This window comes from Mustela putorius, unplaced genomic scaffold (assembly GCF_011764305.1).
Source record: "Mustela putorius furo isolate JIRA1106 unplaced genomic scaffold, ASM1176430v1.1 tig00003871_pilon_pilon_pilon, whole genome shotgun sequence".
Taxonomy (NCBI): domain Eukaryota; kingdom Metazoa; phylum Chordata; class Mammalia; order Carnivora; family Mustelidae; genus Mustela; species Mustela putorius.
The window spans coordinates 13,102,584-13,118,071 of record NW_025422023.1 but is presented as its reverse complement, the minus strand read 5'-3'; the positions used below and the strand labels follow the sequence as shown (position 1 = coordinate 13,118,071).

General features: G+C 33.4%; 1 protein-coding gene across 3 annotated transcripts in view; it reads left to right on the top strand.

The window, feature by feature from the left end:
- The window catches only part of TBCK (TBC1 domain containing kinase), a 213,846-nt gene that overhangs the window by 120,035 nt on the left and 78,323 nt on the right, over nucleotides 1-15,488 (top strand). For all 3 annotated transcript variants that reach the window (XM_004748121.2, XM_004748122.2, XM_004748123.3), the window contains exons 21-22: nucleotides 10,495-10,531; nucleotides 11,595-11,756. In XM_004748121.2, coding sequence (XP_004748178.1) covers nucleotides 10,495-10,531; nucleotides 11,595-11,756 — 199 coding nt within the window. The remainder of the gene's footprint in view (nucleotides 1-10,494; nucleotides 10,532-11,594; nucleotides 11,757-15,488) is intronic.

The window sequence follows — 15,488 nt, the reverse complement described above, 5'->3', positions numbered from 1 at the left end:
AGGCCTTATAGTCTTTTACTTAAGCTAAATTAATTTTGTTTGAAAAATTTAAAAAGTTTTTAGTATTGAGATAATTGGAAAGGCACTCTGGAATTGAAAAGTATCTAATCCTTCCCTAGAATAATACTGTAAATCTCAGAACCATTAAATTCTCCAACTGATTTTATTACTAATTTCTACTTTGTAGTTTTTCAATTCAATATTTTAAGTCAAGTAAAAATAGAGAAAGAAATGATTATACAGTTACTTATTTTTTAATTTGATTTTCTTTTTTTTAGAATTAGGGAAATAATTACTTGCAAAAGATGTAATATAACCTTTTGTGTACAAGAGAAAGAAAATCATTTACCATCTGAGTCCAATGGACATTTTTAATTGTTTTTATATGTTTAAGTCATTTTGTAGTAATTTGTAGAAGTAGAATAAAGACATAGCAGAAAATTATTAAAATTTCAGTAAGAATATGAACATAGCAACTCAAAATTTTAGTCTATATATTCCTTATTTTGAAATTGTATATTTGTGAAGTGTGCTATGTGATTTGAACTTACTGCTTATACATGAATCTAGAAGATAACCTATCTTGTAAAGAGTGGTTCTAGATTTCAAATAGAGCTCCAATTGATTGTAGCTAATTCCTGGTTCTTCTTGTACCTGCATGTCTAAAGCACTGTTATCTAAACAAAACATTAATAAACCTTATAACTTTATTGGAGAACAGCTCTCCATGTAGTTTCATTTTAGATGAATAAATACAAATTAGATAAATAAATATAATTTTTTTTCTTTCTAATTATCTGTTTCCTTCCAGTTGTTTTGTAAACACACCTACCTTTAGCATTTATCCACTTAAGTTGCTGTACAAATTGTACTGTATATATTATTTTAAGTAGAAATATTTTAAAAATTAAAGCTTTCTCTCTAAGGAACTGGTTACTCCATTTAAATGAAAGATTAAAATTAAACAACTTTGTTAATTATGTAATGATATATAATTTAAAATGGTATAAATTTTAAATGATGTAAAAATAGTATATATGAGTATACAGAATATAATGGGGCACCTGAGTGGCTCAGTGGGTTAGGCCTCTGCCTTCAGCTCAGGTCATGATATCAGGGTCCTGGGATGGAGTCCCGCATTGGGCTCTCTGCTCAGCAGGGAGCTCGTGTCCCTCTCTCTCTGCCTGAGTCTCTGCCCACTTGTTATCTCTCTCTTTCAAATAAATAAATAAAATCTTAAAAAAAAAGAGTATACAAGAGTATATAATTAAGAGTGTACACAATTAAGAGTATTATATATATTATAATTAATATATGATTAATATGTATATTAAGAGTATATGTATAAGAGTATATAAACTTATTATACATAATAAATTATGTAGGATAAAAGCCCTATAACCCAACTTATTTTTATCTTCTCTACTATCCTTGTGTAGTAAAGAACAATAGACTGGCAGTTAGAAGTCCTGGAGTCTGGGGCACCTGGGTGGCTCAGTGGGTTAAAGCCTCTGCCTTCGGCTCAGGTCATGATCCCACGGTCCTGGGGTCGAGCCCCACATCGGGCTCCCTGCTCAGCCAGGAGCAGTGCTTCCCCCTTTCACTGTCTGCCTGCCTACTTGTGATCTCTGTCTGTCAAAAAAATAAATAAAATCTTTAAAAAAAAAGAGAGAAGAAGAAGAAGAAGAAGTTCTGGAGTCTAGTGCCTGCTTTAAAAGTTATATACCTGTGATTTTGGCATAGTGACTCACTTGAGCCTCAGGTAACTGATTAGTAAATTAGAAAAAATAAATGATGTCCATCTTGACTAGCCACAGGACTCTTGCGAGCCTTAAATAAGTTGAAATTTATGAAAATGCTTTATAAAAAAATGGTGATGATGCAGTGTGAGCACGTGTTAGGGAAAGAAGATTTGGATTCTCAGGAAGTTATAAGTCTCAAACCAAACAAATTATCATAATAGTTAAAAATAAATAAGTAAACTTGCATTATCATTGAGGGAATCCACCATTAATAACCTGTCAAAGAATGTCAGATGATTTGGATTTAGGTAAAATTTTCTGATTATCAGAGAACAGGGAATACATATCCTAGAAACTTAAGTTTGACTTCAGACCCTAGCAAGGAGTCTAGATGGTATTGATTCAATAGCACCATATTCCATACTACTTTATTTTGTCTATCTTTTCATATATATGAACCAAGTGTTTACATTTCTTTGTATCTGCCACAGTACATAGCACAGTTGTTTTCCTATATAAGAAGGCAGTAATACTGATTGCTTTATTTTAGAACAGTCTTTTGCTTAAAAGTCTTTTGCAAAAAGTCTTTTGCTTAAAGATTACTGGTTTACAAAAATATCAGAATGTAATTTTTTTTCTATTTAAAATATCCTAAAGAGTTGCTCTGTGAATCACTCTGTTATCTTAATAGATTTATAATTTTCATCTCTGGATTATTATTCCATAAAGACAGTTATGAATGTGAAGGTGGGTTTTGTTCTTAGAAGGTGTAAGTATTTCTCCACAATTCAAAAAATAAAAGATGGGAGTACCGCTAAAGAAGGAGAGCTGTTTAGTACTGCTTTTGCTTTTACTATATATTTTTTTGTTGTTCATGTGAAATCCTTTCCCATTCCACTGAATTTCCTGTTCTACTGAATTTACCCTAATTTAGCATAAAGCATCATTGTTTCATCATTGAAGGAGATAATGGTCTTTTGAAAATGAGTGGCACAAGTCCTACAGAGCATTTTCTTGATTTTCAAATATTTTCTTTTGTAACAATCTTTGTTATATGATATGTAGCTAAAAGGATGATAATAAGTCAGACATAGACAGAATAAAGGATGGAGAATTTGTAAAGTAAAAGAAACAGAACTAATGTAAGGAAATTTGACATTTTTTTTTTTACTCAAAGTAGGTGTCATGGGACTGAGGAATGTTGATTCTGCAAGCCAGCAGGAGGGTAAATACTTTAGCCTTTTTAGGTTATGCTTCACCTTTATTGAGTCTATCCCAACCTGTAAAACATGTACAATTCCCGGTACTTAGGGTTCCCTTCTCCTTACCTTCCACTCCGGCACTCCGTATTCCAGAGCGTGTGTGAATCTTTTATTAGATGGCTTCATGAGACCTCAGCCCTTTGGGTTCTTAAAATACATTTTTTATTACAAAAGTTTCTGGACTGTTATTAAGAATGACCATTGTAATTCCTATACTGATGTCTGATACATCCTCTGCCAGGTGTATTAGGTCCATTAGCTAATCTTCACAACTATCATAAAGCTTTAAAGAGATCGCTAAGTCTAAAGTATCAAGAAAATATGTGAGAGTCTCTATCCCTGCCAAACAACACCACCACCAAAAACCTGTTAGTTTTTAAGCATTCTTTCGTGAGTGGATAGATATTTATTTCCCAAATGCAGAGAGTTATTATGAGGCATGACTAATGGTCAAAGTGTATTTTACAGAGGTAACTTAAATGTAAACATACTTCTGACTTGAGGCAAACAGAAAATACCCAATATGCTCATTAGAAGGTTGATTAAGAAAGTCAACTAAAAGGATTGATTCCCTTTTAGGGGCGCCTGGGTGGCTCAGTGGGTTAAAGCCTCTGCCTTCAGCTCAGGTCATGATCCTAGGGTCCTGGGATCGAGCCCCGCATCAGGCTCTCTGCTTCCTCCTCTCTCTCTGCCTGCCTCTCTGCCTACTTGTGATCTCTGTCTGTCAAATAAATAAAATCTTTTTTAAAAAAAATTTAAAAAAGCATTCCCTTTTATAATAACAATTATATTACATACAAATGATAATGAAAATAACAATTTCATTGTTATTATTATTAATAGGGAGGAGAGACAATATGCAATATGTAAATAAATATACTTTTGACAAAAAGATTCATCCAGAGTTTATAAGAAATATTTCCTTTTTTTAGTCTTTCACATTCGTGTACATTTACAACTATTTAGACCATAATTTTCTACTTTTTAAAATCAAGGCAGTGAGCTTCTGACCTTTGTTTTTCCTATTGATATTTGTAATTTTGATATTACCAAACCATTTGGAAAGATGTCCTGAAATGCTAAATATCACTATTCTTTCTTGATGTAGCTAGGGGGCAGTATTTACTCAGCTGACTCTTAGTCCACTACCACTAGGCCAAACAGAGCAAAATAATTTAATGATCTGGAGGAAATAGCTAGAGCATGTATTTTTTTTTTCCCCCATTGGGTTTCAGTTTCCATCTTTAAATCAGGAAAAGCAAATAATATCTCTAACCTAATAAAACTAATTTTATGTATTTTTAGTATTTGAAATGAAATATTTCATTATTTAATTGTTTTTTAAAATAAAATCTGAACTAGCCTAGTATTCAAAATTATGTTATACTGCTGTCTTTCTCATGTATTAGACTGTATTATGAAGATGTACCAATACCCTAAGAAATTACTTAAGATCAAGATGTCAGTTAAAATTTTAGAAGGAAGAAATAAAGAAAGAATAAATAACAGGTACTACCATTTCACAGAATATATTACCTATTTATTTACCTGGATTTAGTTGGTAAGAGGTGACTGGTGCTGGTGAGCACTTAGGAGTTGTTATATATTAAAGAAATATTTTCAACTTGAATTTTTACTTTTCAAATATTATTAGAATATGCTTCATTTCACTTGTTTCTAATAACTCTTTATAATTGTTGTCAAAGTATAAGTATATAATTCAGAATTTTAAGTTTAGTGTTGTTTAAATACTTTCCACTATTTAATATGAAGGAGATATATCTACATATATATATATCTTACCCAAAGAAGATTTGCTAATTCTCTTATTATTTCATATTTATTGAAAACTTCTCAAGAAAGTATATAATCTCATATTTGGATCTTTTAATCTACCCCTTTCAGTTATCCTCATTATATATTTTATTCTTACTTTCAACAAATATTTCAGTTCCATTTTCCTCGGCTGAAGGCACGTCAATGGAAAAAAAAAATCTCTGTCCTCATTAAATTCATATTCTAGTGGGGGATAGACAATAAAAAAGATAAATATACTATCTGATATGTTGGGTAGTGGTAAGTACTATAGAGGAAAAAAAAAACTAAAGCAGGGATATGAATGTGAAGTGCTCAGATGAAGAAGAAAGTGAATTTTTAAATAACAGAGACAAGGGAGTTGGGGGGGAGGGGTTAAATAAGGGCTGGGGGTTAAGGAGTGCACTTGTGATGAACACCCAGTGATGTATGGACGTCCTGATCACTGTATTGTACACCAGAAACTAATATAAAACTGTAAACTGGAATTTAAAACTCGAGGAAGAGAGGGAGAGGAGAAAGAGGAGGTGGGGACAGAAAGAAGGAAGGGAGGGAGGAAGGAAGAACAGAAAAGGAGAAGGGAAGGGATGAGAAGGGAAGAGAGAAAGAAAAGAGAAAGGAAGGAAGTCAGGGAAAGCCTCATGAGAAAAGTGACTTTTACATAAATGCCTTAAGGAACTGAGTGAAAGAGCGATCAGCAGAAGCAACAGCAAGTGCTAAAGCCCTGAGGTATAAAGCATGTCAGGGATGTCGGAGAAACAGCCAGGAGACCAATGTGACAGGAGCTCGATGAATAAGAAGATGAGAGTCAAAGAGGACCAGGTTTTACATCCAACAAGATTGCATAGTTAAGACTTTTCCTTTTACAGTGGTGGAAAGCCACTGGATACTGTTGACCAGAGGAATGCCATGTTCTGATTTAGACGTTTTAACAAGATCATTCTGGCTGTTATGATAAAAAGAAACCCAAGGAGGAACAAAGATGGAATTGTAAAGGTTAGTCATGCGCTATTGTAATAATCTAGGCAAGAGTAGCTTGAATCAGGAAATGCATGGTAGGGGTGGTAAGCAATTTTTACATTCTGGATAAATTTTGAAGGTAGAGCCAGCAGGACTGCTCATGATAGATGTACAGTGTAGGAGAAAGAGAAGTCAAGAATGATTCCAGAATTTTTTACCTGATCAATTAGAACAGAGTTGCTCTTCACTGAGATTTGGAGACTATGCTTGGAGGCACAGATTTTTGAAGTAGTCTCAGGAGTTCAGTTTGGGACATGTTATATGCATATCTGTTAGACACACAAATGGAAATGCCAAGCTGGCATTTAGACATGTGGGTTTGGAATTCAGGGTAGAGGTCTGGGATGCAGCTATAAAAATGGGAGAGTCCTCACACTATATAATCATTTGGAGAAAAATAGAAAAGAGGAAAAGTCCAAGGACTGAAAATAGGGCATGCTAATATTTAAGTCACAGGGATGAGGAAGATCCAGCAAAGGAGATAGAGCAACAGTCAAAGAGGTTAAGAAGAAAAGGAGATGAATGTGGTATCTTGGAAGTCAAATGGGAGAGGCAGGTTGAGAAAGGAAAAGTAGTTAACTGGCAGACCCTGATGATTGGTAAAAAGGAATGGAGAATGAGAATTGGCTATAGACTTAGCAATGTGGAAATCTTTTATGACAAAGATAAGAACAGTTTATATTCTGGTAGTGAGGTGGAGATAAGAACCTAAATGAAATGAATTGAGAGAATATGTAATGAACATCTATTGCCCTTAATGAACAGTACACTCCTTACAGGCTGGGGCTATGTTTTATTCACTGCTATTTCCTGTCTGTCAGGCAGAGAGTGAGTTCTCCTGTACTCTGTCTTCTATTAGCTATGACTCTGTTGTGTTTTCTAACTGGTTTCCTTAGGATTGATACAGAGGTCCTCAAACAGACAGTTTTGCCTCGCAGAGGATTTTTGGCAATGTCTGAAGACATTTTTGATGAAACTGAGCGAATATTACTGGCGTCTAGTGGGTGGAGGCTGGATTGCCGCAATAATCTGAAAATGCAAAGGACATTCCCAACCAAAAGTTATCTAACCTAAAATGTGAATAGTGGTGAAGTTAAGAAATTCTGGTTTATATTATAATTCTTTAACTTTCTGCAGTTTGCTTTCAAGTAATATTATATCACTTCAGAGATAGTATGTACTTCCATTTTCCCCTCCCAGTGTTTATGTTATAGTTGTCCTAAATTTTATTTCTACATATGTTATAAACCCCACAATAAATTACCATTTTTGCTTTAAAGAGTCAACTATTTTAAAGTTTTCTTTTAAATAAAGTCTTACATTCAGCCACAGACATATTTACAATTCCTATGTCTGTTCATTTTGTGTAGATCTAGATTTCCCTCTGGTATCATTTCCCTTCTGCCTGGAAGACTTCTTTGGCATTTCTGGCAGTAATGAACTTTTTCAGTTTGTGTGTGTGTGGAAGAGTCCTTATTTTACTTTTTGTCTTTGAAAGATATTTTTGCTGAGCATACAATTCTACATAGACAGATTTTTTTTAATGCTTTAAAATGTTTATACTTTAAAAATGTTACGACACTGTCATTTGTTGGGCACTGACAAGAAAATATTTTTTGAGAAGAACCTTCTCATTGATACTCTTTTTATTTAATTTATTTTTTTTTTATTTTTTTATTTTTTATAAACATATATTTTTATCCCCAGGGGTACAGGTCTGTGAATCACCAGGTTTATACACTTCACAGCACTCACCAAAGCACATACCCTCCCCAATGTCCATAATCCCAACCCCTTATCCCAAACCCCCTCCCCCCAGCAACCCTCAGTTTGTTTTGTGAGATTAAGAGTCACTTATGGTTTGTCTCCCTCCCAATTCCATCTTGTTTCATTTATTCTTCTCCTACCCACTTAAGCCCTCATGTTGCATCACCACTTCCTCATATCAGGGAGATCATATGATAGTTGTCTTTCTCTGCTTGACTTATTTCGCTAAGCATGATACGCTCTAGTTCCATCCATGTTGTCGCAAATGGCAAGATTTCATTTCTTTTGATGGCTGCATAGTATTCCATTGTGTATATATACCACATCTTCGTGATCCATTCATCTGTTGATGGACATCTAGGTTCTTTCCATAGTTTGGCTATTGTGGACATTGCTGCTATAAACATTCGGGTGCACTGCCCCTTTGGATAACTACGTTTGTATATTTAGGGTAAATGTCTCATTGATACTCTTACATAATGTGCATGTGTGTTTGTGTGTGTTTTCTCTAGCTATGGTGTAAGATTTTTCTCTTTACCACTAATTTTGAGAAATTTGAATATGATGTGCCTTGATGTGGTTTTCTTCATGGTTCTTTTTGGGGGGATCTTGAGATTATTGGATCTATTAGTTAATAGTATTCATCAAATTTGAAAATGTTCAGGTATTGTTTCTTGAAAAAATTTTTTCTGTTCCCTCGTCTTTTCTCTCTATCTTTTCATATCTCATTACATATGTATTTAGCTGATTAAAGTGGCTCATTGATGCTTAGGGTGTTTTTTTCTTTTTCTTTTTTTTTTTTTTTTTTTTTTTTGGTTCTATTTTTCCTGACTTGGTTTCATTTTGGGTACTTCCTATTTTGAGGTTTTCAAGTTGACTAATTTTTTCATCTGCAGTGTCTGATCTGCTCTTAATCCCATCCAGTATGTATATTTTTATCTCAAACATCGTACTTTTCATCTCTGGAAGTTTGCTTATTTTTTTTTTATCTGCCATGTCTCTACTTAACATAAACATCCTTAACTTTTGAACATACGAAATACCGTTATAAAAAGTATCTTAACATCATTGCCTGGTATTATGAACATTTATATCAGTTCTGTGTGCGTTTTGATTGAATTATTCTTCTCCTCATTATGGATCACTTTTTTCTGCTACTTTTTACTATCAGTATTTATTTTTTAATAGGTTCCAGTCATTGTGAATTTTACCTTGTTGAATATTGGATATTTATATGTTCTTATAAATATTCTTGAGCTTTATTTGGGGATGTAGCTAACTAACATTTAAACAATTTGACCCTTTCAAAGCTTGCTTTTACAGTTTATTAAATAAGACCACAACAGCATAATTTGGGAGCATAATTTTGCTAATATTACTAAGGCAATATTCTCTTTTGAGTACTCTACCAAATTACTTGTTTATTACAGGTTTTTTGTTTGTTTAGTACTTTGTTTCTTTATTCTGACTGGTGGTAAGAGGAACTTTTCCTGGCTTTGTGTGAGCCTGGCAAGTTTTCCCTCTGATCTTTTGAAGTGATTCCTTCCCTACTTTGTGTAGATTCCTCATACAATGATACCCTCTTCCCTATGTGGGAAAACAGATTATTAGCATGTTGCTGAAGTAATTCACTTAAGATCCCTAATGGCAAATAATTGGTTTTGATCAGGGGGGTAGAGGTATTGTAATTTAATTTATGTCATGTCCTTTAAAGAAAGAAAAGATAAACAATAATGATGAAGCTAATATTTAAGTTTGTTGTATTTTGTTTTCTACAATCCATATTCTTTACAGTGAAGTCACTTACCTTAGTACTCTTCAGTTTTTCCTTTTATAATGTCACTTGAAAGAACTCTCTCTGTGTCAATGTATATAAATGATCTTGTGGAGAGCAATGAGTTTTACTCCACATACAGTACTTGGATTTTGATATAGTGTATAATTATACCTAGTATTCTTGACCAGCATTTTAATAGCATAAATATTCAGTCATGTGCTATGCAAAGATGTATGCAACTCTACTGATAAATTCATAATTGATAGGTGCTCAAAGAATATTTATTTAAACCCTATAGGTAGTACAGAAATCTTTGTCTAATGGTAGGCAGCATTCATACAGAAAGTAAAATAAAATTAGAGTTTTTTCATATTTCTCTATAAATTATTACTGATTTTTGATACTATACTGACAAAGGAGATTTTACTCTATTTTTAGAAATTAGGAGTGATTTCTCACTTTCAAAATGTCAAGAAATTGAAAGTATGTGTATGTGTGTGTGTGTATTTATTTTCATCCTAGGCAGTAAACAGGAAAATAAATTTGTCACTCAGCTATAGACCCAAATTATTGACCCAAATTATTTCATTTCTAGATCTTATTACTTTTAGTTTGTTATGAAACTTCGTATTAATTTAGAGAGTGGTAATAGAAAGCATGTACTTCATAGCACCTTTTTATAAGACATTATGTACATTTTTCAAATACCATCTTATCAATTCTCAAAAATACTAAGGGTAACTCCACACTGATAAGGACCATTAAAATCCTAGAAATGTTTTTGTACAATCTGAAAGTATACCCTTGGAATTGGCTTGCTAGTATTGTTTTGGGTTAGACATTGTCTTGAGTATTTTCTTTGATGAAATGAAGACATTCTGTGGGATAATCCTTGGCAGAAGTGTTGTCTGCAGCATTTGTAAGAGATAATACTATTTAAGAGAGTATTTATGGTAATAATTATGATGATCAACATTCACTCTTATTTTAATCAGTGGGGTAGGCCAAAGCATTGAATATTTTTTACCATTCAGCCTATTGATAATCATTGTAATTATATTTTATTTCTTTTTTGTCCATCCCTGGCACCCCTGTCCTCTTCCACCCATAGCTCTATGCTATCCCTTGGTTTCTCACCATGTTTACTCGTAAGTATCATTTTCCCTTTTCTTTCAATATCGTGTTAGTAAAAGGACAGTTCCATTTTTTTCCTGGTATATTATAGCTACAGTTTTATTAAAAGATATATTTATATAAGCATCCTTATGTAATTCTAATGTACAGTTGGGTAGGGAGAAATGTGAATTGTTTTGAGGGTAACAAAAAGAATATTGCAAAGGATGAGTGTTGCATAGTGATATATAGGATGCCTATCTTACATGTCATGACATCCATACAATCTCTGTCCTCTGTTGAAAAAGAAATTAACAATAGCAATAGTATTTATATAGAGTTTTGGGGAAGGCAACTTTTACAAACCAAATGAGACTCAATTTTTAGAGATCCTCTAGTAACTAATATTTTTGCTATTTCTAAACCTAGAATTCCTCTAGAAATAAAGCAGATTATGTGGATGTGTAATAGTTTAATCAATTGCAGGTATTAATATGGAGGACATTCTGCTTAAATGTGTACAAATGATATATGGAATACTATAGTTAGAGTAGATCTGTATGCATTAACCTGAAAAGATATCTGCACTATCGTTAAATGTAAAAAAACACAAAGTTGCAAAAAATGAGATAAACTTTTTATGGTAATTTAATAAAGCAGTCATTTAGAATGCATAATAAAAATGTAATAACACTCAATCTACAATAATACTAAATTTCATCTAGGTAAGTAAACTTGTGAAAATAGTATAACAAGAAAATTCTAGGAAGAAATATAATGAATGGAACAACTATACCAGGATCAATGGTGGAGGTTAGAAAATGTCATCTATTTGACCAATCTGATAATCAATTTTTAAAGATGCCTTAGGAAACAATAAATATTGTATAAAAAGAATTCTATAAACATTTTATGAAACCAAACCAAAAATAGCATTTATAAACATTTTATAAAAACAGTTTGGTACTATGTGTTCTTAAACAGTTTTGACCATAAGGCATTTGTCATATGTCTAGTAAAACAGCTTATTATTGTTTTAATTTCTGTTATTTTGGTTTTTTATTGTAATTGATAAATTTTTATTTTGTTGTATTACAGATGTATTTCCACTGCACAAGATTTTCCACCTCTGGGATACCCTACTCCTTGGGAATTCCTCTTTCCCATTCTGTATTGGAGTAGCAATTCTCCAGCAGCTACGGGACCGGCTTTTGGCTAATGGCTTTAATGAGTGCATTCTTCTCTTCTCTGATTTACCAGGTACAGAAATAAATAAATAGAATCACTCAATGAAATGTAATTATAAGATAGTGAGACAGTCTTAAAATAATTTGCAAAAGTAATCATCCAAGCTTTCAAAATCTCTTCTTGAGCCCTGACTTCCTTCTCTGGATTCTGTCATCATATACAGCCACAACTGCTGTTCCAATATTGTAGGTGCATACACCCGGGTCATACTAGATGGTTGTGTTTACTTTTAAGTCAGTAATACCACCAAAAGGGTAAATGATCTGGGGGCAGTAACGTATTTGCCTTCAATCTTAGGGCAGGCCTGTTTATCTTCAGCTACTAGAGAGTCAATATGGGCTACTTGGTTAGGTGTTTGAGAATCTGTATTTTCACAAAGATGTAATCCACATGGAACTTTGCTCTCTCCTATCCATAGCTGCTTACTAACCATTTGACAGTTTGAGGAAAGGAAACACAGTGCCCTTGGGAGAGCACATAACACTCCTGGGAAATTCCATGACACATAGTGATATAAGGTTAAGCTATATATTATATTCACAAGCGAAGAGTTTGTAAACCTAGGTATTAAATGCTAAGTATGGAAATAGGGAATTCAACTATGGCCTAAGCTTTGCTGCTGTGGTTGCAAAGATGAATATAATGTGATTACCTAGGATATAACAATCTGTGAAACTAAAAACTAAACTATATTTTTGTAGAAATGGAAACATTTTTCAGGTAGAAAAGTCTACTTTTTTCAAACATCATCTCATTGGCTCCAACCCTTCTGCTGCATTTATTGTTGTTCATACTTTTAGGCAGGCACAAGTGACTGCTGGTAATAAATACACTTAGAGTTATCCAAGAGATGAATTTGCCTAAATACAAAGAACAAAAGAAAGGAGAGCATGTGTTGTAATCAGCACCGGGTATTATATAAGACTGGTGAATCACTGACCTCTCCTTGAAACTAATAATACACTGTATGTGGATTAGTTGAATTTAAATTTTTAAAAAATGAGAAAAAAAATCCTCAAAAAAAAAAAAAAGAAAAGAAAAAGGTACCTTAAAATTATGCATTTACTAAGCACTCTTGAGAGGAATAAGAAAACTGCTACCTACCTGATTTTTATCTTTAGTGGATGATCTATATTTGGTACTTCACTATCTGTCTGTTGTTAGAAAATTTTCATCCTTTTGAGTAAATAATAACAAAAATGCTTATATTTATTTAAAACTTCTCCTTCCTTCTTTCCCCCAAATTCAAAGTATCACCATCATCTAACTTACCAAACTTAAATAATTTTTTTATAAGAGCAAATAGTAGTTTAGTTCTTATATGTGCTTCTGGGAGATTCCTTTTGAAAATCAAGTTAAATTTTTTCTTTTGGCATTGAACAGCAAAAAAAGAAGCTGGTTTCACAAACTAGGAACACTGTCTGTACCCTGTAGATGTTTTCCTCTCATTCCCAACTTAAACAGAGGCCAAAGTAAACAGAGGATGATTGATTAGGATTAAAAGACTTTTTCTGGTCAGTTGTTAAAAAAAAAAAAATAGGAAATGCTGATTATGCATTTTGAAATCAAGCAAACTTAATACCTTTCCAATTTCATACATAAAAGTACTGTTAAATACTGGTGAAAAGAATCTGTTGTCAGATTGTATAGGCATATTAACAATAACTCTGCTTGTCCATTAAAGTAAAATCATTATTTCTGGAATCAGAAATAAAGAAAACATTTGTTAGAACTGACTCATTGAAAAGGGGAATTCTGCCTACTTCGGAAATAGGATGCCTTCTACTGATGTGAATCGCCTTGACCCTTTGTGCCATTATTCTGGCTCATCATTTACTTGGTCACTATATATAATTCCTGCTGGGGAAGAAAGATAGTATAATAAAAATATGACTTAAAAAAGCCCAGAAGGGATCTAAATATAGACCTTGCCCTAAAGTGTACCTGTGTTTTGTTTTTAATCAAAGAATATTTACTTGGGATGTCTTTCCTAAATAGATCTGAAGAGATCTCTTTTTCCATCACGCTGAGCTTTTCCTAACTGTACTTGGTACTTGGAGGAACTGGAAGTGATCCTGGGAAGTTCTAAGAAGTGATTCCAGATTAATACACATACAAACACACTGAATGTGTATTTTCTAAGCAAAATATTATGTGACATAAGCTTGGAACATATTTAAAAGAAACAATCTTTTTAAGTCTACAGAAAAAGGATAGATAGGCCAACTCTGTATTTCACTTTAATTCTTGAAACAGACTGTAGATAAAGACAGGATAGAATCAAACATTGATTTGAACTCATTAATACATTGTACTTTACTGAAATCCTCATTCATCTGCATTTAAAAGCATAAGCAAAGGGCAAATTTAACTAAATTATTTGCTGACGCAGATGGCTTCAGAATATCAATTGAGAGTAACATGATGGAAACACTGCTCAGTTGGTAACCTTGGGAACAAAATAGGGTTGCAGTTTTTTTAAGTTTTTACTAGTTTTTTTGTTTGTTTTTTAAGATTTTATTTATTTATATGCCTGTGAGATAGAGCGAGCACACAAGCAAGGGGAGCAGGGGAGTGGCAGGCAGAGGGAGAAGCAGGCTCCCGGCTGAGCAGGGAGGCCGATGCTGTACTCCATCCCAGGACCCTGGGATGGCGACCTGAGCTGAAGCAGACGCTTAACCAACTGAGACACGCAGACATCCCTAGTGGTTTCTTTCTACAAAGAGACACTCAGTAGCTCTAGTTGTAAAAAACATGGAATGTGGAACCAAATCCCCTGGGTTTCAGGTGTGTGACTCTGCCAATTACAGCTGTGTGATCTTAGGGTCATGACCTAACCTCCTTGTTTCCTTAACTCTATTACATGAAAATTATAATAGTACCTGTCTCATAGAGTTGTTGTGTTAAATAAATATATCTAAATAACTTAGAGCACAGAGCACTGGCACAGAGCAAATAAGATATGATTATTTTTATTAACACTGTTGTCATCATTAACATTGCTTTTTCTCACTTTTCCATTCTATCATGACAGGCTTTCCTATTGGTGCTATAAATGCAGCAATCACCCCCATTTGGCTCTTTCTATAAATTATTAAAGTAGATATCAATCATATAGGTTTCCTTGTTAGCGAAAGCAATTGAGGAATTACTTTAGAAGTCAAGTAAGCTTTCTGTGTTAAGTACATATTATGACTAAGAAGAATATTTCCTTTCATTGCTGAGAGACATTGTAGTATAGTAGATAGCAGAGGCTTTGCGGTCAAGACAGAGTAAGTCCTAGCTCCACCACACACTGCCTGTGTGAACTGGAAAGCTTTCAGTGCAGTACTCCTGCTGGAACAAACTGTCTTAGTTAACATAGATGTAAGCTCACATCCCAGTTCTGGCATATTAATTTCTGCTTTAGTGTTATGACAAGCACTAAAGATAATATACATAATGCACCTGACACAAAATCTGGTACTGAGTATTCAGTATGGGTAACTATTCCTTTAAAGTATATGTAGCATTTAATATTTGAAAAATACATAAAGAACATGTAACATTCAATCTAAGTTCCCTCTCCTTTCTCCTTCCTTTCCATCACTTTATACTAACTCTTTAATTCTTGAAGATAGAGCATAGCAGAAAGATATTGTTTTTGCCAAAAATTTCTCCCAAATTCTATTCCCTTGTAATAGTTATATAGTGGGATGTTACCTTTTGAGGAAGTACAAATGATGCTAGAAAATGTTGCTAAAA